Source organism: Aquila chrysaetos, chromosome 5, assembly GCF_900496995.4.
Source record: "Aquila chrysaetos chrysaetos chromosome 5, bAquChr1.4, whole genome shotgun sequence".
Classification (NCBI taxonomy): Eukaryota; Metazoa; Chordata; class Aves; order Accipitriformes; family Accipitridae; genus Aquila; species Aquila chrysaetos.
Window position 1 is genome coordinate 75,375,180 of NC_044008.1, and position 22,952 is coordinate 75,398,131.

The following is a 22,952-nucleotide window of genomic DNA, read 5'->3' on the forward strand; positions in this document are numbered from 1 at the left end:
ATTTGACATTGTGCTGAGCTTCTCCCTGTTGCTTTTTGTTAAGGGAGACCAGGAAAGGCGACGGTGCTGTCAAGGGAAGTAACCAAGCTGGCAGAAAAGGAATATTAGCTCATTAATGAAAAAAAGCAACAGACAGTAACAGGGCAAATTGTTTGAGCTCCTGAAGCCTAAGAGGGGGGAAAAAAAAAAAATAAAAATCTGCTTTTCAATGGCTGGTTAAATGCTGTTAGCCAAATCCTTTGATGCCAAGCAAGCACTTGAACCCAGGGAGGGGATGTGCCTGTGCCAGCACATTCCCAGGGCAGGCAGAGATGTGAAAGCACGGGGTGCCTAGAGGAGAGGGGGCCAGGAGGTCCCTGCACCAGGCACTGCTCCGACACAGGCACCCATTTCACTCCTCGCAGACTTCGCTGAGCAAAGTACCTGCTGGACAGGAGAGCTCCATTGGTTTGGGGGTTTTTTTGGAGGCAGGGAGCAGGGTAGAGCACATCAGCCTTGTGCACATTATTAACAAAGCATTGCTTCAGGGTGAAATCCTGCCCCGTCACCGCCCCAGCCCCGCACTTGGCAGAGCGGGGCTCTCAGCCCAGCAGTTACCAGTTCCCCTTTCAGTGCTGCATGCCACCCAGTTTCACACCTTCTGTTTTCCACCAGCAGCAAGCCTGGCCGTCACCCCCCCCAGGTCCTGCGGTCACAGCCCGTCCCCGCTGCCGCAGGGCTGCCTCCCCCCATCCCGTAAACACAGACTGGCAGTAACTCTGCTTGCACATCATGTCATGTGCTGAAGATCTGATCGAGCCAGATTTAAGGCAGAAGTGTGCTGCTGAAAACTTCTGCAATCTTTTTTTTCTCTTCCCTCACATTAATGCCTCTTGATCCAAGTTCAAAGACACAGCACAAGCCACAGACAAGCCCTCAAGCCAGAGAGAAGCGCTTTGCAGCCTAACACCTCATCCAGACAAGAAGGCTCTGACTTGATCAGCGCTGACATTCGATTGCAAGACAACTTGGGGGAAGATCCATGTGTGTGCAGTGGGAAGGATACGAGTGTGGGGAAACAATCAGCTTCTGCACACTGACTCATCTATTTCCTCTTCAAAAAGGTTTCACTTACCACAGCCCCGAAGGATGGTACCGATTTGTTGATGTTATATTAGCGACTCATCAGCATTACAATGATCAGCTCTGTTTGCAGCTTCTGCTTCAACCCAGCTTGGCAAAGCTTAAGACATTTTTTATTTATTTATCGAGAGACTAGGTAAAGAGAAAAGCAAAAGCTTCCCAAGGCACCCTGACTCAGGCAAGTTCAATGACACACTTCTAGTAATTGGCTCCCTCAGGCTGAGCAGTTGCCATTGACACTTTTACCAGGGACAGATTAGAGACCTGGGTGACCTGTGATGCCCCAAGCTTCCCAACAGCCACCCCCAGATATGAACCGATCATGTACCTGTATCATGATGTACAGACCAGTGAGTCCCTAGCACCCAACTGCTCTGGCAGCAGCTATATTAGTGGCACAGGATCAATTAGCACAGGAGAACACGACTGCACAGACCTCGCATTCACCAGCCCGGAACCACCCGGCTCGGACCCGCACGAACAGATCCGTCCTGCACGCCAGCAGTCCCAGGAGGGGAAGCAAACACCTCCAGGACCCAGGGCTGGCCGCACAACAAGCTGCACCCCTTCCTAAAATCTGCCAAGCTCAGGGCATTGCCGATGGATGGAAGAAACCAGCCCACGGACACACTCGCGTGGCCCCTCCGTCCCTCCCAAAAGGATGGAGCATCCCTGTGGGAGGTCATCCCAGGCTCGGTGCCCGCAGCAGGTAGGCATCCCTGGAAGACGTCGCTGCTGAAGGTGAAACCCAAACGTTACACACAGCTGCTACGCGTTAGAAACTCCAGCCAGGCAACATGCTCTTCGCAGATGCTCATTTAACAACCCTCCACCATTACTTACCCAAACACAGGTTGGTGAGAACAAGCCTACTGCTATGGCAGTCTGCTTTTCATCAGATGATTTGAAGTCAGTGAAAAGGCAATGCAGACAGCAGAAGAGTCCCTTTCTGAGGCAGGCAGCAGTTTTTAAGAGGTCTTTCTTGTGTTTCTGCACCCTTAGCAAGCCCATTCCTACCAGTTCCTTCCCCAAGTGAACCACACAGCTTGGAAGCCAAATCCTGAATTTCTGGAACAGTTTCTCTGGCAAATTAGGCTTTTTTACAGAATCGCAGGTGGAAATGCAGGTCCAGAGCACCCATTCTTCCACCAGCGCAAAGATGCTACCCACAAGCCATTAAGTACATCGCTAAATCCAATTTTAAAAGGATCGAGCAACAAGATTACCGCTGCTCTCCCACCCAGGAGCTCATCTCCACGGGCAGAGGGACCTCACTGCAGGGACACCAAGTCACCCATCACAGGCAAATACTTTCTGCAGTTCAGCTTTGGTTTTTTCCGGGCACTGCTCTGGCAGGTCCCCAGCAGACATCGGGCACCACGGCCACCACCAGCTCCGCTGGTCCCCGGTCACACGCTGAACACTGCGCCGACCCTTGACATTCACGGTATCTATATCTGCATCTCCGCTGCTGCAGGAAGCATCTACCCAAAACAACTGCAAATACAATTAACAGATTAACACATCTCCCCAGAGGATTCAGTGCAGCACAAAGCCTCCGAACCACACCACTGCGAGCCGGGCCAGGACCTTCCCTGAGGAGCTGCAGGGAAGACCAAGAGGCTGAACTTGCCGGGGCAGCCGTGGGCATCCCACCAGGCTGGTCTGCTCCTCACCAGGAGCTGCCACGTTGGCCGTCCCACCAGGGCACAGGCTGGTGGCAGCCTGGCTCTACAGCAGCATCATGGACAGGACCAGGCTCTGCGCCCAGCTCTGACCACAGAACCCCTTCTCGGTGCACAGCATGCCCGGTGGAGATGGCTCAACCCTGCATCCCTCCATGATGCTCATCAGTGGTTTAAAAGCTGCACGGAGATGGTTTAAAATTCTTGAAGCCCAGCATCCTCCACTGACACCAAACAGCTCCACAGCAAATGACTGGACCACGACGGTGCTACTGGTCCCGATTTGATTGTGCAAATTGTCTATCAGAAAGCCATTATCTACCAGAGGCTCATTTCAGCTCAACAGTGATCAACTAATTACTGCATGTCTTGTCCTTTCATAGCACCATGCTTCAGCCAGAGCAGCCTTCACTAAATCAAGAGGACCTTTGAGAAAACCAACCGCTAAGCAAAATCCACCTCCAGCCCCAGAGGAGTTTCCTGCAGGTGCCGTTCAGCCCCAGCATCCCGGCACATTCCCAGCCTGGTGGGAACTGCTTCTGGCTCCGCTCACCAGGCAAGTACTTCCCTTGGGAAGAAAAATCCCCTTCCCATGACTTTGCCATGGCCTAGTTTTCAAGGGGGGACAAAGGAAACAACATTTTGAGTAGCATCCAAGGGACCTAAGCAGGAGCCAGACAAGGGCCAAAGTCACCCGAGCACTTGTGCGTGTGAGACTGGAGCTCCTCAGAAGTGTCTACAAAGCGTTCCCAGATCAAGCCTGGAACAAACCTTCACTGAGCAGACACGCAATGTTCATGCTCTTCACACCAGCTTCTCAGCTTCCCAAAAGCCACAGCAGCAACCACCGAAGATGTGAAAAATAGCATAAGGAACCCCTCTCAAAGAGGAACTGTGGGGATGGGTCTAATCCTCCAAGTGCCTGAAACTGGGCAGCAGCCCAGAGAGCAGAGCAGGGAGGGGAGGAGCTTTCCTGCCACCCCTCCGGCTCCCGGGAATGCCATGGCAATGGGGTTCAGACAGAGGTACACCCCTGCCAGACACTTGCACCTGAAAACTCACACCACAGAGCCGATTACAACTCAAGTACTTTATTATCACTAAGTTTTCCATTACCACGCAGGATTATCCTGTCTACACACAATCGCTAAAATCTGATGGAGAATTTACAAAAAATGTGAAGTGCTAAGCAGCTGGTGAGCAGAGACCTAAGCTTGGGGGTAGCGTTATTAGGTTGCTAACTCTTTTCAGCAAGACATACGTGCAGCATCACTACCATCACAGGAACGTGTTTTTAAACAAGCCAGCACCGAGCAGAATGGATCACTCTGGCTCACTGCACCAGACAGCCGGCATGGCTGCACGCAGCCGGGGACTGGCCATCGATGGGCAGTTTTCCAGTGTCCAACTTACAGAGCAGCTCCTTGGAGTCACAAGTACTATCAGAGAGATGACAACAGCAAAACGCGGCCAGTTTTGAGCACTGATTGACAGAGCCACGGCAGCTCTCCCGGCACAGGGCAGCCTCTGAGTGTTCACCCAGCTCCCCGGGGTGCTGCGAACCTGCCCGGAGCTCCCGGTGCCCATCCGTGCTGTGTCACCCGGGGGGTGCAGAGCCCCCGCAGCCACCCCAGCATCACAGGCAGGAGAGCTAGGGAAAAAGATGTGGCCGCCTTCATCACCTTTTAGACACAGGATCTGTGTATTATGGTTTTTTTGACACCTCCTGTCCCAGAAATAGCATCAGAAAAGTATCCACATTCAGAAAAGAAAGGGTTAAGGAGGGGTAAAAAAAAAAAAATAAAAATCTCAGATTCTTTTCCATGGAGGCTGGAAACAGATGCAAGCTGCAGCCCCAACCAGAGCATCCCAGAGTCCTGCCTGACCTCTTGGAGCAGCTTTCCCTGTCCTGTTGGTCACGGAGGAAGCCACCCGCACAGGGAGGGAGCAGCAGGGGCACAACATTAATGCAAGTGCCAATTATGAACATCCCCATTTGCTGCAGCTTTTAGTAAGGAATGAAATAACCCAGACCCCAGCGCTCCTTTCCGGCACTATCAGTAATCGCAGCACAGGAACCGATAAGGTAAAGGTGTTCCCAGGAAAAGCTGTACCTTTGGTGAGCACTGCCCCGATCTAAAACATTTTTCAGCCCCTGTTTATACATCCCGCTGGGAGGGGGTTGCGTCCCCAGCTGTTATCAGCTCCAGTAAACAGCAGCCAGAAATTTTATCTTAACTTTCTTCTGCATGGAGCAGCTGCCACAATAAATATCAGCAAGATCAACAAAGCAAGAGGTCCAAGGAGCAGCTGCTCGTCACAGCTCTGGGCTGAGCAGGAGCTGCCAGGATCCTCCCTCAGATGCGCTCACACCAAAAGCAGAAGGCACAGTAATTTGGAAAGATTTTAAACCAACCCCAAAATACTCAAGCCACACACCAAGTGCCTATTGGGAGCCCATGGGAGGGCACTAAGGATGCTTGCTTTCAAACCGCCGTCCTTAGGCGAGGAAGCAGGACCACCAGAAGACGCCAAAGCCAGGTTTTAAGTGTGAGCAAAGCCTGGAGCTGCTGTGAAGGAAAGGCAGGGTTTGTGGTCCCCAAGCTCCTGCCCTCGCCCAGCTGAGCTGCCTCTGATAAAGCTTTCCCAAGCTTTCACTCCCAGGAGGACAGAGCTGCTTTGTCTTTCACCCCCAAAGAGGCAGAAGAGGAAGCCCTTGGACAGTAAGGTCTGCACAGCCCTTACAATCTCAGTCGCTGCATGCATCACGCACAAGGCTCTTGTTTTATTTATTAAACGGAAACAGATTGCTATAGGCAGCTTTAATCCAAGTGATAGAATTGGTTTCCATAGACACTTACTGCTTCCCCATCAAAATTCAGACGCAGGCAGCGAGCTGTGCACGGCCGAGCTGGAGCAGCCCGTGGCTGGGGGTAAGCAGTGTCTGACAGCGAGCACAAGCAGCCTGCCCCCGCCGAGGGGCTGCTCACCGATTGCTTCATCAGTCTTTAGAGTCATTTCAGCTCAACCTCTTCTATTAATTGACTGCCTCAGAGATTGCATTAATGAGTACAGTTTGCCATCTCCTAGCACGGCGACCTGGTGAGCCAGACCTGCAGGAGGGACTGGGAGGAGGAGGAGTTGTTCACCTGGGACTGCGAAGGCAACGAGACCAAAACCCATCTCAGCCCCACAAGAGCCTTAACAAGAGGCTGCAGGAGCCCTGGGGGGAGCTGGGAGAGGAGCCACCTCCATCCATGTCTGCGCAGCGAGACAGCAGCAAGGAGGGGGCAGCTCAGAGGGAGAGCACGGGAGCCATGTCCAAGCGACGGGAAGACTGGAAAAGCAGCTCCCAAATGACTTACCAGAGGAGTAAGCGTAAGAAAGGGAAAGGAGGCACCGAGCATCACAGCTCGTGACGCCTGTCGCAACTGTGATCGACTGAGCAAATACAAGTCCCCAGCTGCGTTGCACTGGGAAGCTGCAGACAGCGTGCAGCAGATCTTGCAACAGCTCTGCCGCACTCAGCAGGGCTTAGGGCATAAACGCAGCCCCCACCGCGCACAGCCCGAGTGCTGGGTGACTTCTACCACGAGGAACACTGCTTCAGTACAGCTGACCTGCCCATTCCCCAAACCGCTGCCTCTCCCCTGCGTCGTCCCCTTCTCCCTCAGGGGACGAAGGCAGGCAGCGCTGCCTCAGCTCCCAGACCAGAAGCCGGTGCTTTTGTCTCCTTTGCAAAGGAAGACAAAAATGCCAGCAAAGCTGCTCTCTGCAAACACTTCCTCTTTGCAAACACCACAAGCTGACAGTGCCCCAAAATCCTGACGCTAAGAATAGCAGGCTTTTTTTTTTTTTTTTTTAAGCTACATTAACAGTAGATACAGAGACACTTTCACCATCCACATGAGGCAGGATCAGCTTCACATTGAGCTTGTTATCCCCATCGACAGCAAAAAACTGGTTTCATTTCTGCGCTTAGAGCCTGCTCTGGACTGCGACTCCATTTAGCAGTAAATAGGCAACTTACCCAATTCTTTAGATCCTTGGCTTTCGCTGGCCAACTCTCCCATCTTAACCAGAGCATCAAAGTATCCTTTTGCTGCATATGTCATACCTAAAAGCATCAAAAAACACAGGTTATATTCTCTTTAATGGCTATTATAACTTCTGTGGCACTGAATAGATGCTAGACACTAAAATAGACATTACTTCAAAGGGCTTAACCCCATGGGGAGGGACTAGACAACAAACAGAAGAAAAATGAGTGAAGAAAGAAGAAAGATCGAGCAGCAAGTTCACAGAGCTATTTAGGAGGGAAAAAAAAAAGGTACGTGCAGGACCTAGGTGGTTTTCATTCCAGTTTAACCATCAGCCTGCTTAATGCTGCTCAGAAAAATCACTGTAGAATAATTGAATATCACAGACTTTCATTATAGTTCAGTCTTGTTTGTTGACATTCCAGCTACACACTCCACTTTAATCAGATAAGCAGGGGGTTTCCTCTAATCACGAGAACATGTTGTACAGCTTTAGCTCAACACCGTCAAATTATGTGCTGAAACCTCTTCCAGCATGATTTACTGATTAAGACACTTCCTTCAGATGCCCCCACAAGCTCAGAGATGCAAAGTAAAGGATGACCAAAGACAATTTCAAAAATTACAGGAAGATCTTTGCCTTCAAAGCTTATTCACAGCAGGGATGCAAGAAGAATAGAAAACAAGCGATCATACTGGTTATCCACAAAACACTGCAGTTACAGCGTGCTCAACTTAAGTGTGATAAAATAGCACATTATAAAGAGACTCCACCACCCGGGTAATTACAAGCTGCATTATCAGTATAACGTTTCAGAAGAACAAATAAAAAAAACCACAGTCCCAAGTGCAACCTCCTCCTCCCCCTGTCAGACCCTGCCTCTCCTCCCTTCCCTGCTGCCTGCACCTGGCTGGAGACCCAGGAGGGAAAGAGCAGGCAGAAGCACACCCAAATCATGAACCCCTGCATCGTTAGCATCATTAGGAATAGCTGGGAAATGCTGCTGCTTGTAAGGGTGTAGTAAATGCCCCATCCCTGGGGATCAGAGTCCACAGCCCCTGTGCAGTGGACCAGGATGGACAGGCACTGCCTACATTATGGCCAGTTGATCCATTAAAACCTAATTAGAAACAAGGCTGAGAACTGGCAAGAAAGCAGCATGCAGGGGAGCGCCTGCACCTGAGAACGGTAGGAGGTCTGCATCTTAAAAGATCCTTCACTGAAACATCCAGGAACCTCATTTGACTTGTGGGAAATAAAATTTGCTCCAGGCACAAAGCAAGAAGGCAGAGATCCTTCCCAAAGGTCATATTTCAAACACTGGTGTTTAAGAACATGAGACACCAAAGTTTTGGGTTTTTTTGCACTGGTTTAAGATTTTGACAGCCTCTTCCCTTACAGGCATTTTCACTGAACCAATTAAAAAAATAAAATCCAAGAGACATGTGCAGTGCAGCTCTGAAGTGAGCAGAGCCCTCCCCAAAAGAAAGCAGCTGCCTCTGGGGTGAACAGAGCCTGCCTTAAACCTCCTTAAAACTGAGCCGAGAAGGTCCCAGGCAGTATGGAAAGCCATTTTAAGTCAAATTAGTCCACTTTTTGGTTTTCATCAATTTGTATTTGACTTTTGATCATTTAAATCTCCACCTCCCTAACAGCTCCCAATAGGACCCAGTATTCCCCATCAAGAGCTGCCACCAATATTTTTAGGTTTTTTCCTTCTCTCCCAATGCATTCTTCTGGGCAATTTGAACATTTTAACACAGCTTTAAACAGAGCTTAAAATCTTAATTCTAAATATTTCAAAGTAACATTTAAAGACAAACTGGTTGATGTATTTGTCATCCAGTTGCCACCCAACATTTTAACACTCAAATCCTTTCCACATCTGTGGCCCCGCAGCACGCATGTGCCTTGCACATCCTAACGACATGAGCTTTGCATTGAGGTCCAAGAACCAGCCCCCCAGTTTCCTCCCCTCACTCCCCTTGGGAACAAAGAGCATCCCAAGCTGGTTTTCCAGCTTTCCCCCTTTCCGAGGCCATGCTGGCCAGACGGACCCAGCTGGACCCTCACCAGCCTTCCAGCCCCCAGCATTTCAGCAATAAACACATCAGCAATGCAGTTTCACTTACTTGCTAAGGCTTTTTCATAGGTCTTCCCCATAGAAATGAAATTCCTGAGGCTGGGATTGAACTGTTCCATGATCGTCTAAAGGAAAGAGAAGAATATCATCAGGGGTTAGCAGAGACAATCAGGAGCTGGACAGAGCAGCTCCGTGCTCCCCTGGGGCAGCCACACTGAACTCGATGCTCATCAATGCAATAACGGAACAAAAAGTCCTCCCACACCCCTCACAGCAACTCAACCCAAGCTTCCCGACATCTGCAAGAGGATGCTGGGTTTTGACCGAGAAGCCCACGTCTTGTGAACAATGCTCCAAAGCAATGGCCCTATTGGTCTGGAAGGGCAAATATTCTTCTCATTTGGGGTAAAGTCAAAAGTACAGGATCAGGGCAGGGCAGAAGTAGCTCAATGCTAAACCAAACACTATGATAAGAGCTGTTGAACATAGCCAGGACGTCAGCCGAATGCAACAACCCGTGCTGCCGCTTCAAGCCGTGCCTCCTCCAGCCCTCTGCGAGAACGGTTGGGAGGTACCTTCACCTCTCACCAAGGACAACCGCTCCAAAGGGCTCTTCCCCACGCCAGCTCCAGCAAGAGCCGTTGGCACTGCCCTGACACCAGGTGAGAGCAGAGCCCGGACGCAGCGATGGGGGGAAGATGCCCCAGATATCCTCCCTTCATCCCACAGCTTTATTGAGGAAGACCAAGCTCGGGTTTTGAACACCACGAGGCAGAGGGTCAAAACCAAGCCAGCATGAGATGCCTTGTGTAGGTGCTTCGCCATAAGAGATAAGTGAATGTCCCAAACCAGCAAGTGATCAGATATGGCAAATATAACCATAAGAACCATAAGTGGCTGTTTAAGACAGCAGGCAATGGCCCTCAGACCAACCATGAAGTTGACCTGAGTTCTGGGAGATGATGGCTGGTGATGTCCCACTCCTGGGGTGGGCTCGGAGAGCAACATCAGCTTGGTCTATCACGGACAAGCAGAAATGGCTGAAGAGAGGTATTTGAAATAACCACCAAGGAGGTGAAGACAGAACAAAGCCACCATCGTCCCCACCGAGCTGGGGCCAGCCACGGCTGATGCCATGTGCAAGGAATTACACCTCAGTCTCAAAGCACTTGGTGTCACTTTCCACCTGCCTCTAAATGCATAAATTAGGGTGTCGGTGAACACCAGAAGCGCTGTCTGACAGCTTTTTCCTCCCTCGCTTTAAGGTCCTTATTTAAACATGGAGGGGGAAGGAATAATCGGATCACAAAGAAGAACGGCTCTTTGTACGTTTGGCACAGCAGCTATTGACCCTCCCCTGCCAGAGCTATTCAATCCCCGCCGCCGATAGCATCTCTAAAACCAGACACCGATTCCCAGCCGAGCTGTGGAAGAGACAACAAAATCTCCATTCTCTCCCTGCAAATCCGACCTCCGGACCAAGCCTGGATGCAGCGCAGCAGCCCTGAAGCAGTCCCAAGCCCCTGCCCCACCTCGGGGACAGACCCTCACCCTGTCCCAACAGCCTCCCGCCAAGGGTACCACCGCAAAATTAAGTTTAATGCCTAAACGTCCCTGCACACCCCAAGCAGGGATGCACGGGCATTCCCCCTGGGGAGGCGAGGGCTCTGCACCCCCCCACGCCACGCTGCTGGCAGCGTCCCATCCCAGGAAGGGGAGGGAAGACGACAGACAGACACTTATGGCAAATAAGCTGATTAAGCATCTGTCACCTCATCTGAAGCTGGCCAAACGCTATAAAGCTCATTTTCTGCCTGAGGCATTTTTATCCCGAGTTCCTGCTGCCTGGCCTTTGGAGAGCGTGACAGTTTAATTTTCTTCCGCGGGTGCACGTGTACAAGGCTCAGCCAGCGCCTTCCCCCAGCTCAAAACAGCCATTTTCTAATGTCAGCGAGCAGGAACCTGCGTGGGACACCAGCTCGGAGGCCAGTGTCGAGCACGCTATCCGGGGGGAGCATCACCCAGGTGCTGGTATTTGTTGGCAGGAGAAATCCTTGTAATCCTCCAAGGAGCGCACAGCAGCAGCCCCGCTCCGGGCTGGAGCAGCGGGTTGATGATGGCTGCTCCAAAGCTGGAGCACCAACCCAGCCCAAGCTGTGATGCCCCAAAAGCCACCATCCCACCGCCCCAGCAGCTCTCGGTGCTTTCGGGTCCATCCCACAGCACCACACGCAGCCCTGCAAAGGACTGAAAATGACTGCAGAGAGCTGACAGGCAAGCACGAGGCTAACGAGAGTCTTCACTGCTAATTAAGGCTGCAGGTCAAGCTACACAGCAACACAGCGCACATGGAAGCTGCTTTGGGGCAGCACAGAGGAGTTTAGAGAACACGCTCGTCTTGAAAGGAGAAAATTAACCTGTAGCAACAAGCCACGTAGCGAGTTGTTTTCCCTAATTGTAGGAGACAATTGCGCAGGAGTTAATTAACGCTGATGAGGATTGCTCCATCCTTCCCACGTCACGTTTAACCTCCATCAAAAAATCTACCTGTGTTATCCCACGAAGCAGCCGGAGGCATGGCATCGCTGCCCACAGTGGGGACAGGGACACGGACACGTCCCTGCCGCCGGCAGAGCCACAGCTACAGCCTCCACCACGCTCGAGCTCAGCCTGTGCAGTCTGAGGCTGAGTAACATTTACACAGAAGAAATATTGGCAGAATTTCTGTGGGGAAGGGATTTTTAAACAGTTTGCTAGGTTAAGTGCAGTAAGTGTTTATGTATATGTCTGTATACATGTATATATAAATAAAATTATTTTTGCAGCAGTGCCTATGTAAACATATCTTCCTGAAGCATGAAGCGTAGCGAATAAATGATGGAATAGGATCCACAGACACAGCATCAGCCGCAGGGCGGTAGCACTGGCGACATCGGTAAGCACCGGCGGTCCCCACGGCACGGCACAGCATGCTGAGCATGGGTGGGCGCAGACAGCAGTGATGGAGAGCAGCCCCTGGGAGGGCAGCACCGTGCCTGAAGGCTTAAAGCAGCCAAGATGCTCTCTTGATCTGCAGGTCTCGTGGGGATGGATGCAGTGGAACAGACTCAAGGAAATCCCCTTCCAAAATTCAGCTCATCTTCCCCAAACGGGAGGGAACCAAAGCATGGCTCAACTCCAACAGCTGCCAGCACCGCTGAGGGCAGGACCCCACTCGCCACTGAGCGACAACTGCCATTTTAAAGCAATAAATAAAGAGAAAAAGCCCCCAGAAAGGGTTCCACTGATCAGCTGAAGAAAAGGGGGAGGTGACTCTCTGCTGGCCAAATAAAGTTCATGAAACCTTAGGAGGAAGTTTGCTGAAAGTGAATGTTTTTAAAACATTGCCTGAAGACTCCAACAAAAACAGCCCAGCAGGATGAGGGCACTGAAAAAGGCTCTTCACTACAGAGATAAAAATAGAGTTTTTCAAGCCACCTTCTCACTCCCAGGGTGGGAAGAGAAGGTGACTCCAGAACTAACACACCTTCGCATCCCCCTCCAGGTGAGAAGCTGAAAAGCTACCAGCTGCTAAGGAGAAACACTGAAAAACAAACATATTTATGGCACTGAATATGCTCAACAAGCAATCGCTTCGCACACCCAAGTCAGCCAGCAAGGTGCTCTAACTGCTCCCGTGATGCTGCAGGTTGCACCGCCAGTGGATGCACCCCCCCAGCCACCCCCCCCCCCTTGGCCCCACGGAGCGGGGAGGGCAGAGGTGCCCGCACGGGCTTTGGCAGGGCTTTCCTTCAGCTGGCAAGGCGAAGCCAGGTTTGCAGGACACTACAGCAAAGCTGATATTCAGCAAAATTCTGGTAACGAAAGCAAATCTCGTCCTCCCTCAAATTTTGCTCCATCAGCACCACCCACAAGTTGTTTGCCTTCCACACGCCGCCTGGGCAGAGTTTAGAAAAACACAGACAAAAAAACCTGGCAGCTAAAGGTTGAAAGGGCTTTGCTTTGTTCCACTGCACTAAATTCCCTGGGTAATACCACTCAGCTCTCTGGGATTGGCACGGCTTTATTCAGCTGCCAAAAATGAAACTAATGCAAAGCACGAGGTCTCCAGGACACAGTCCTGCTGAATTAGGGGGAGAAGAGGCAACAGAAAATAAGGTCCTTCTGAGTGCACCCCATGCTACACCAAGGATCTACCGGCTGCTCTGATGCCGTAATAGTCAGCCTGTTAAGTAAGAGTTTAAGTCGTCCCCAAGAACAAGCTGGAAATGGAGCTGGTTCAGGTTGTATCGGGTTTCTCCTGTGTAGGAAAGACCTGCACAACACCTCCTTAAGGGCTTTTAAAAACATTTAAAAACAGCCTCCACAGCTCTCCCCAGGTCCATCCCTGCAGCCTCCCAGGTAGCTCCTAAAACCAAATACAGAGCAAAATAAAAAGCAGGCACTGCTTTGCTTTGCTGGGGCAGGAGATGGTCAGCAGCCGCGGTCTGCTGGGCACCCAGGCTCTGCACCACTGGCAGCACCGGCTGCGGTGCATCGCCGCACAGCAGGATGGGACCTCAGCCCGCACGGCTGTGTCAGGCCGTCAGCAGCATATGCACTGCCCTGATTACAGTGCCGTAATTATAGCCAGACTTCATGTCCAGTCTCTCCTCCACATGGCAATACGGCAAAAGGCCGGACAACCAGGGATCAGGGCGAGGAGGCTCCTGGATTTGACCAAGGGATGAGCATCACCACAAACGCCCCAGCGTGTGCCGTGTCCCGGGCTCCTCTCCCAGCCACCCCGCCGCAGGGACAGCCTGGGCAGCACTCGCTGGGGACATCCCAGACACCTCAGTGAACACAAGTGATGGACTCTGAGCTAAAAAAACAACTTCAATGTTTTCCTAGTGCCACTCTTTGATGCCCCCATGCAGCAGTAAGGCGCGATGGCTCCTTGCGAGAGTGATGCTGCACAGTGACATGGGTGGCCTGAGCTCAGCCTGGCACCCACGGCTTTCCTGGGCAACTCATGGGTGACAGCAGGACATTACGTGACCATGACGAGTGCCATCAGAGGGGGCAGCACCACGGGACGCTCCACCACGCCACAGTCACGCTGCAGAAGTGGCTCAGCTATAAGGAAGTTTTGTTTCTAAATGGGTCAGCCCTGCTCCAGGAACACCTTCATTATTTCTGCATTAATATTTAATGCCCAAACAAACCCCAGCGCTGCCTCCATCTCGGCTTATCCTGCCCTGCGCCATCAGAAGACAGCTCCGTAGTTTTAAGAGCCAAGTTACTGCCGGGAGGGAAGCCTCGTCAGCGGGGCTGATTTCAATTGCTTACAACACACCCACCTCGCAGCTCTGCCGCCGGGAACATCCCCATCCAGCCAAAGTCCCTGGCATCTCAGTGTACCAGAACACACAACACAGCGGCAGCGTTTCACAACCCAAGCTGCTGACGGCTGCTGTGCTGCATCCCTCCCTCGCCGCTGGCAAGCCCACCTCGCCGAGCGCTCCCAAAGCTCGCTCCAAGCCCACGGGAACAGCAGAGCCTTTGTCCCCCAGCTAGGGCTCTCACGAGGTCCTGCCCCAAAGCCAGATGGCTCAGCGCAATTTTTACTGGAGAAAAAGCTCAGGAGCAAGGGATTCTGGAAAAAAAAAACAACCAAACCAAACCCAGGGTCCACATCTAAAGTAATTTAATTTCTACTAGCTGTCATGTCAGAGGATGAAGGGACTCAAGTTCCAGGGCAAGAGCTCTGAACATCTTTGTCACTGGGGTCTGGGCTTGAAGGAAACCAGACCGGGGACCTGCACGGTGCACAGAGCCCCCCCGCCAGCATGCTGGCTCACAGCACCCACTGGGGAACACCTCATCAGCACCCACCAGCAGCCACCCCTGCAAGGCAGACCCGTCCCCCAGTCCCCCGAGGTTGGGATCTCTGGGGCTGCCGAGCTGGGAGGGTCACCCAGCCCCAGCCCCTTCCCCGCAGACCTCGCACCAAGGGGCTCAACTCGGCCAAAGGCTTCAGCTCCAAGAGCTCGGGGCAGGAGAGGTTCGATGTGCGCCAGCTTATGCTGTACCCTGCCCTGCAACACCAGCAGCACGGGAGTGAAACCTCAGCCACGAGCAGACCCAACGCAACGAGGCACCGAAGGCGAAGCCAGCGGCTGCCTCCATCCCGGGGAGCAGCATCTCTCATCGGCAAGAGCTGCAGGCAGCATGGGAAGGTATTTGGGGTACCTTCGGCAAGTTAGGAGCTACCTGCTTTATAACACTTCTTAATCCACGAGTTTCAACAGTCTGGAGATGTACCATCTCAGCAGAGGTCAGGAACCACTCTCCCAGCCCGCAGCAGCACGGTACGCACGCAGAGGGGATGGAGCAGCAGAAGGCGAGGGCAGCCCCACATCACCACCCCTGTGCCGAGCCACAGGGCAGTGCCGGAGCCTGAACAGAGCCCACGACACCGTGGCCGGACCAGCACAAAGCCTCGCTTCAAATGGACTCAGCTGCAGAGCCAAGACCCCTACAAAGATGCAACTCCGGCAAAAGCGTGTTGCCTTATAAAAACACCACAGCCCTGTGGGTCCTGCGCACCACAGCCGTCCAACAGTGCTGCCGACCGCCGCGATGCACCGGTCAGCTCAGAGCCCCGGCACCCAGCCAACAGGTTTCCCACATCTGGGGTGTGGGAAGCCCCAACGCAGGGAGCAGCGACAGCGGGGAGCACAGTGCATGGAATCTGGGGATGACTCCAGGGGCCAGCTCCTTCCTCCTGTCACACCGCATCGTCCCTCCGCTGCCAAACACACCAAACCACCCACAATTTGCCTTCTGATTCACTTGAGCAAGAATCGCTCCCCTTCCCTCTGGACTTGGAGATAATGAGGCAAGAGGCTGTTATGCCGGCAATAACATTTATTACAGCTGATGTGTAGCAAATGACTATCAGGAATTATGCCTGCATTTGTGCAAGACAATTAGGCTTTGAGTTTGGGGTGTTTTTAAGCAAACACCTCTTCAAACGCAGAGCTATTCATACACCATTGCAAAACAATCTTCCACACAAAGAAATAGCTTTAAAATGAAATGGAGGATAGCCTGTAAATGGCAATAATCTAATCCGTCATAAACGAGACGGATTCGCCAGTCCCTCCTTTCTGCAAATAGACAATCCTGTACAAGGGATGAGCGGAGCTCGGCAGCGGTGCCCGGAGAGCTGCCCTTCCACCGAGCTGCCCGACCCTGCGCCCACAGCCGGCGAGGTTTCACCCCCACTCCGTGCTCGCAGCAGAGCCCAGCAGCTGCACCGCTACGACAGGGTCCACGCGAGTGAATCAGCGCCAGGGAAGGTGGGATTACGTTGGCGGAAGGTGCCAGCAGCCTCCGTCTCCCTCTGTAATTACTACACATGTGTAGGCAGCTGCCTGTAGTGGCAGCATCGGCAAGGGGGCGGCTGACAGCTCCTTCACCATCTCATTAGCACAGTCACTCCGAGGGTGAGCACTGGTTCTGGAAAATGATTACAATGGGCTTCCCGAGCAGAACGCCTTGGGAAAGCCTGCGCGGGAGAGGGTGCCTGGCACGGGGAGCAGCCAGAGAGCTGCCTGCTCCAGACTTTGCGGCGAACCGGCTCGACCCCCTGGTCCGGCTGCTGCTGAAACCCCGGCAAGACGATGGCAGTGGCTGGAAGCAAAGCGTGGGGCAGCCGCCCATCCCGCAGCCCTGCGGCTTGGGGTTCAGTGGCTGCGAGGAGGCGATGGCCAAACCTCCCCCGGCATCATCCCCCTTCCTCGGGGTTGTCTCCTCCTGACCACGGCAGCGTTCAAGGCTACTGCACACGCCAGAAAAGCATGGGCCAAAAACCATACTTGGGCGATAGGGATGTGAAGCATCGGAGGAGGTTTTGGACTGGGAGACGCCAAAGCTTACAGAGCTCTGGAGAGTCCACACAGTCCCTGAGCCTCCAGCCCTCACGCTGGGCTCCAGGAGGTTGCAGAATTCTTTAAAGAAACAGGCAAACACCTGGTTCCTGCACACACCCCATGCCACACATCTCCAGAGGCCAAGAAAAGCATCATCATCTTCAGAGGAGAAAAGGCTCCTCATTCACTGCAGAAAACGCAAACGGAGTCAGGACAGTCCTCCTCCAGCTCCCAGCGCAGAGATGCTGATGTTGGGTAAAACCACAAGATCTGCCTCCAGCTCCACATCCTCACTCCCTACACCCCAGCTGCTCCCTCTAAAATACCAAGAAATTGAAGTGTTCGCTAACTGATGGAGGCCTTTGGACTCCTCTCGAGTCCATCTTTGGCTCTTGGGGCCAAGAGGTCCCTGTGCACCCTCTGCACCAGCTGCATTTCAGCCAGATCACCCAGGCTTCGATGGAGACGGTGCTGCCACTTGCTCCTGGCCAAGGGCGCTCTGCTCCCTTTGACCCACGGCTCACGCAGCGTAGGAGCTCCGAAGCTGATGGTGAGAGACAAGGGAAAAGCCCAGCCTGTATTAATCCCTCGTCTCTTGGGGGGGGGAAACGAGCATCACTTAAGCGCAGTTGTTGCAACGGCCCACGAGCTGCCCTGCACGCTCCTTACAGGGCTGCGCACAGGCGCCCGGGGAAATTGTGACCTGCTCCACAAACCTGCTATTAGCGCAGTTCTTCGAGGACAACACACCTCAAACAACTGAGTCACTAGCTGAAACTGTTCCCAGCAACTGTCCCCAGACCAACCACACCACCACCCAGTCCGGGGGACCGGCAGGGCCGGGTGACGATCTCCAGCAGCTCTCGCCCTGTTTGCCCAGGCAGCTCCGGGGGCCCGAGCCGTGCTGATACGCAAACACTCAGCTCCGTGGGAGGGAAAGGCTCCCGCCTGCGTGGGGACCTGACCACGTTAACACCCTGTGGGTGCTGGGCTCTGCCCAAGTCCAAGAGCAACCCACACGGCGGTGGGTCTGGGTACACCGGCTGCATTTAGAGGGTGGAAGGGAGTCCCAGATACCTAAGCCCCAGCTGTAGTTAAATGCCATAGCCAGAAAACTCCATTTGCGGACCTGCTCTACATCCAGCGTAGCCAAGATTTTGGGTGCCATTAGCTCTGTCTGAACAGCTGTTATGCCCCAGGATCCCCAAACCCAAGACTTTAGAACTTCAGTACCTTAGTATTTTTTGTACTAAGTTCTTCTACTAGAGGTTTTCTTTTTTTTCTGCTTAATGCTCCCAGGTAACTCAATCTAACCACTTAAAATGCAGGAAATCATGCAAGCTTTCCAGTTTAACAAATGACATCCTGCATTACATGTTAGGCTAGAAAGGTTTTATTAGACTCGGTCACAGGACCCAGCAGAGCAGAAACCACTTCCTTCACAAGGAAAATTAAAGCACATAAATTATTTCATTTTTCTCATGACACTGGGAGCAAAGCAGAAAAAAAAAAAAAAAAAAAAACCAACCCCGAGAGATTCACAAACTCCAGCTATAACCAAGACACAGAAAAGGCTCCGATCGCTTTTAATCGCTGCAGGAAAGCGAGAAATCGCCGCAAACCTGCCCTGGATCGAGGTGATTTGGGGACAGCACTGCCCGCCCGTGGGATGAGACCAATCCCCACGCACACTCCCGGTCCCCGCGGGCTCCCCCTCAGCACCGGGGTGGACTCGGGGCTGTTCCCCGTTGCGGAGCGGCGGGGCAGCCGCTCTCCCTCCCCGGGCTCCGGTCGCTGCCGCCGTACCGACAGCCCGAGCGCATCCCCCGGGAGGGAGCGGGGGCGGCCGCGGCCCCCGGCGGCACCTCCTCCCGCCCACCGCAACCCGCTCTGCCCCCGCTCCCGGCGGAGAAGATGGGGGGGGGGGAGAAAAGGAGGAAAAAAAAATAATAAAAAAATAAAATAAAACCCCAAATAAAGGGCAGCGGTGCCCTGGAGCCGGCGGCAGCGCCGGGCCGGCACCTGTTGCCGGGGCTCACCTTGTAGACATTCTCGGTGAGCCGGTGCACCTCCTCGGAGCGGGACATGCCGGGCGGACCGGGCAGCACCATGGGCGGGCGGCGGCGGCGACAACGACGACGACGGGGGAAAGGGGAAAAGGGGGAAGGGGGGGGCCTGCGCGGCAGCGGTGCGGAGCGGCGCGGAGCCGGGCGGCGGGCGCGGAGAGCAGCGCGGAGGAGCGGCCGCGCCGCCTTTTATCAGCTCCCGGCGGCCGCCGCCCGCCCCGGCCCGCCCCGCGGGGAGGAGCCGCTCCGAGCCGGGCCGGGCCGGGCCGGGCTCCGCGCCCCGGGCGGTGACGGCGGGGCGGGGGGACAGGGACCGGCCGCGGGGTGGGGATGGGGTTGGAGGGGGGGGGACACGCACCGGGGAGGGAGGGCTGCGAGACCCGGGGGGGGGGGGGGGGGGGGCGCCGTGCTGTGCCCCCTCCTGTGACCCGCCTCCTGCACCCCGCTATGCCCCATCCCGTACCCCAACCCATTCCCCATTCCGTAACCCCATTCCCCATTCCCTAACCCCATTCCCCATCCCGTAACCCCATTCCCCATCCCGTACCCCATCCCATACCCCATTCCCCATTTCCCATCCTGTAACCCCATTCCCCATCCCGTAACCCCATTCCCCATCCCGTACCCCATTCCCCATCCCACACCCCATCCCATTCCCCATTTCCCATTTCCCATTTCCCATCCTGTAACCCCATTCCTCATCCCGTAACCCCATTCCCCATCCCATACCCCAACCCATCCCCCATTTCCCATCCTGTAACCCCACTCCCCATCCCGTAACCCCATTCCCCATCCCATACCCCATTCCATTCCCAATTCCCCATCCCATACCCCATTCCCCATTTCCCATCCCATAGCCCCATTCCCCATGCCATACCCCATCCTGTACCCCATTCTCCATGCTGTACCCCCTTCCATGCCCCATTTCACATCCCATACCCCATTCCCCATCCCATACCCCATTCCCCATGCTGTACCCCGACTATGCCCCATAACCCACCCTACACCCCCTGCTACACCCCATACGATAGCCCATGATACTCCACACTATACCCCACTCCATGGCTCTTGCTGTACCCCACATCCCTGAGATACCTCATACCACAGCCCCTGCTGTACCCCACACCCTCACTGTACCCCACACGCCTGGTGCTGTGCCCCGATCCTCAGCTCTGCAGTGCGGGGTGGATGGGTGAGGAGCAGCTGGAAGGGGAAGACCAGCCGGTGGTTTTGGTTTTATACAGGGAAGGACGGTGGATGCTGTCCAGGACAGCAGAGGTGGGATGAGCAGTCACCACGGTGCATGGCCGGCGCGGCGCGGCACAGCTCGCGGTGCCCGTCCTCAGCCTGGGGCAGCGCTCGGAGCAGGGGACACCAGCCCAGGCAGGAGCAGAGGCAGCCCCTGCCCGCCTGGCCAGCCAGCGGAGCCGGCCTCACACCTCGTCACCCCGCAAGCACCGGGATTTCGCCGGGAGGACGTCGCCAGCCCTCCCAGCCGTCAGGTCCCTGCGGAACGGCAAAGCTATGGTTCCCCATCCTTCCCATCCCTCGGGCCAGCGGCGACAGCTTTTGCACAGGTCCCGAGGGACACGAGGAGCGGGGCCGTGCTCTGGGGCCAGTGTCCCGCGTCCCCCGGCCTTACAGCCCTCCCCACCACGGCTGCTGCTCTCCGCAGGGTGATCCATGGTTAAAAGGGAGCTTTACGCGGCCGGGGTGTCACCGCGTGCCTGTGGCCGTACAGAGGAGGAACATCTGGAGGGCACCGGGCACAGACTGCCACCGGCTGCCTCGTCCCAGCCCTCGGGCCAAGCCTTCCTCTCCCTCCTCTCCCTCCTCTCTGCCGCAAGAAGTGGTGAACCAGTTAAGCAGCTGAGCGTGTTTTTTTTCCCATCATCTCCTCCATCAATTCCGAGAACAAGGAGCCCAAGCAGCCGAGGTCGATACCTTGGCCCCAAACCTCCTGTTTCTATTCTCCTTTCTGCCTCCCGCTCTCCATCCCAGCCCCAGGGAGGAGCTGGGGGGGGCACCAAAGGTGACCGCTCACTCTGGCTGCGTTTGGGTCCCATTTTGGCTTCTACCCTCTCAGAGATTTCACACTCCAAAGGACAGGGAAGAATTTATGACCCCTGAGGAGGGTTTTTCTCATTTTTCTGGAGCGGCCAGTTAACCCTTTCCCACGAGGGCTGAGAAAGAGAAGCGGCAGTGGGATGTAACCCCATGGGGGGACCTGGGAACAAGGCTGCCACAGGACACATTCCCAGGAGGGATGCTCGGCTGCCTGCATTGATGCTGGGATCTTGCAGTGCCCCTTTCCCGCTCGAGCCCGCTCCATCCCGAGCGGCCAGGCTGTGATGGGCCCTGGCAGGATGCCGCTCCCTCAGCCGGACACCGGCGCCTCGCTGGCTTTCCAGTGCCGGCAAAGGATTTCAGATCAAGCGTCCAGGAAGAGAGTGCCTCTATCTGCATCTCCATCACCTTATTTTTAGTTACGTTATGTAAGTTCTTCGCTACGTCATGGATGTGGGGGGTTCTTGCATCTAATTCCAGCGTGACAGCCCAGCAATTCAAACAAGCTGTTCCTCTGGTGAAGAAGATAAAAGGATTTGTAATTTCTCATAATAAAAGAGGCCTTTTGGGACGACCCTCAGAGAATCTCTCGCATCTAGGCCTACTCTCAGACAGCCGCTCCACTTTCCTCCCATCCTCTGCTTCTCCTTATCCCCAGGAAGTCTCAGTACTGAAAACCTTTCTCCCTTGTACCCCCTGCTCCCAAAGAGAGTCTTCAGCTGGAAGGAGCCAGTGATTTCTTATCCTCACATTAAGAGGCAGATTTAGCAAATTATCGTTGCCCCTGGCTTTTCCCATGTCACAAACTCTTGATTGGCAATGGCTGCCCGGGGCTGGTCCGTGCTGCCCATGCTGCCTGCGCTTCCCAAGCCCCGCGGGGCTGTGCCGGAGCCCAAGATAGAGCTGCCGCCCCGCAGCCACCCGGAGCACCCTGGGAACTCGTGGCAGGAAAAACCTGCCTTTGCCTCGTGCAGTGCCGTAACATTTGCTTTGATTGCCTTTTATTTTTTTTTGGTTTTTGTTTTTGTTGCTAGCTGTCTTTTTGTCAGAGTGATTCACTCCCCAGGGCTCGGCGGCAGCTGGAGCGTGCCCAGGGTAACCATGGTGGCAGAGTCCCTCTAAATCCCCGCGGCACCTCCTGGCACTTCTCACGCGCCCTTTCCGAAGGCAGGGACCTTCCACCGCGCGGGCTGCGCCGGAGGAGCAAAACCCAGTGGGTGCAACGTGGGAAACCCACCACGCCAGACCTTTAACACCAGCGGGATAAACACGCAGCAGCCCCGCACTGACCCGGAGACGGCCTCGCCGGCACTGGAGCTGGCACCATCCCCATCCCCGGAGCAATCCCTCCCCTTGGCAAAATCAGGGTCTCTCCCCAGGGTGACGGCACATCGGCACACGCGGCACCGGCCACCTCCAGCCCCGGGTGGAGTGAAGTTGCTGTGGCAACACCAACTTATGTAATCCACCCCGCTCGGCTGCAGGTGTGGGGAGGAAATTGTGCTATTTTCGAAGTTTCATTAGGTTCCTTCTTAATTACCAGCGTGGCGTCACGCCAGCTCTCCCGGCCGGGTCACGCGCCCCGGAGCGGGGACCGAGCGCCGTGCCGGGGCAGCGATGGCCGAGGGCAGCGGCTGCACGGAGGGATTGTTAGGGCCAACAGCTCCTCCGGGTTTCCAGCGAGGCGGACACGCGCTCCCCGCTCACCGAAATGCCTCCGCGGGTGGGTGCGGTGCCCGCCCGGGGAGGGAGGGAGGGAGGGAGGTGGCTGCAGGGTGGCATAGCTGCCCAGGGAGGGGAAAACGATGCTGCGTGGGGTCAGCGGGAGCTGCCGCATCCTCAGCGCCTCAGGAAAGCCTCCTGTGACGCAGGAGAGAGAGAAAAAAATAAAGGTGGGTTATAACCTCTCATAGGTTTGAACGTGACGTGTCGCCGGCCGATACAGAGAGGAGGAAACAGGTACAGCCCC

At 54.6% G+C, this 22,952-nt stretch overlaps 1 protein-coding gene across 1 annotated transcript in view; it reads right to left on the reverse strand.

Annotated features, from left to right (window-relative positions):
• The window catches only part of BAIAP2 (BAR/IMD domain containing adaptor protein 2), a 49,735-nt gene extending 30,804 nt beyond the window's left edge, over positions 1–18,931 (reverse strand). The window contains exons 1-3 of the mRNA XM_041123900.1: positions 18,890–18,931; positions 8,981–9,056; positions 6,838–6,924 (exon numbers count right to left, since the gene is read on the reverse strand). Coding sequence (XP_040979834.1) covers positions 6,838–6,915 — 78 coding nt within the window. The 5' untranslated portion in view covers positions 6,916–6,924; positions 8,981–9,056; positions 18,890–18,931. The remainder of the gene's footprint in view (positions 1–6,837; positions 6,925–8,980; positions 9,057–18,889) is intronic.
• Between the last annotated feature and the right edge of the window lie 4,021 nt (positions 18,932–22,952).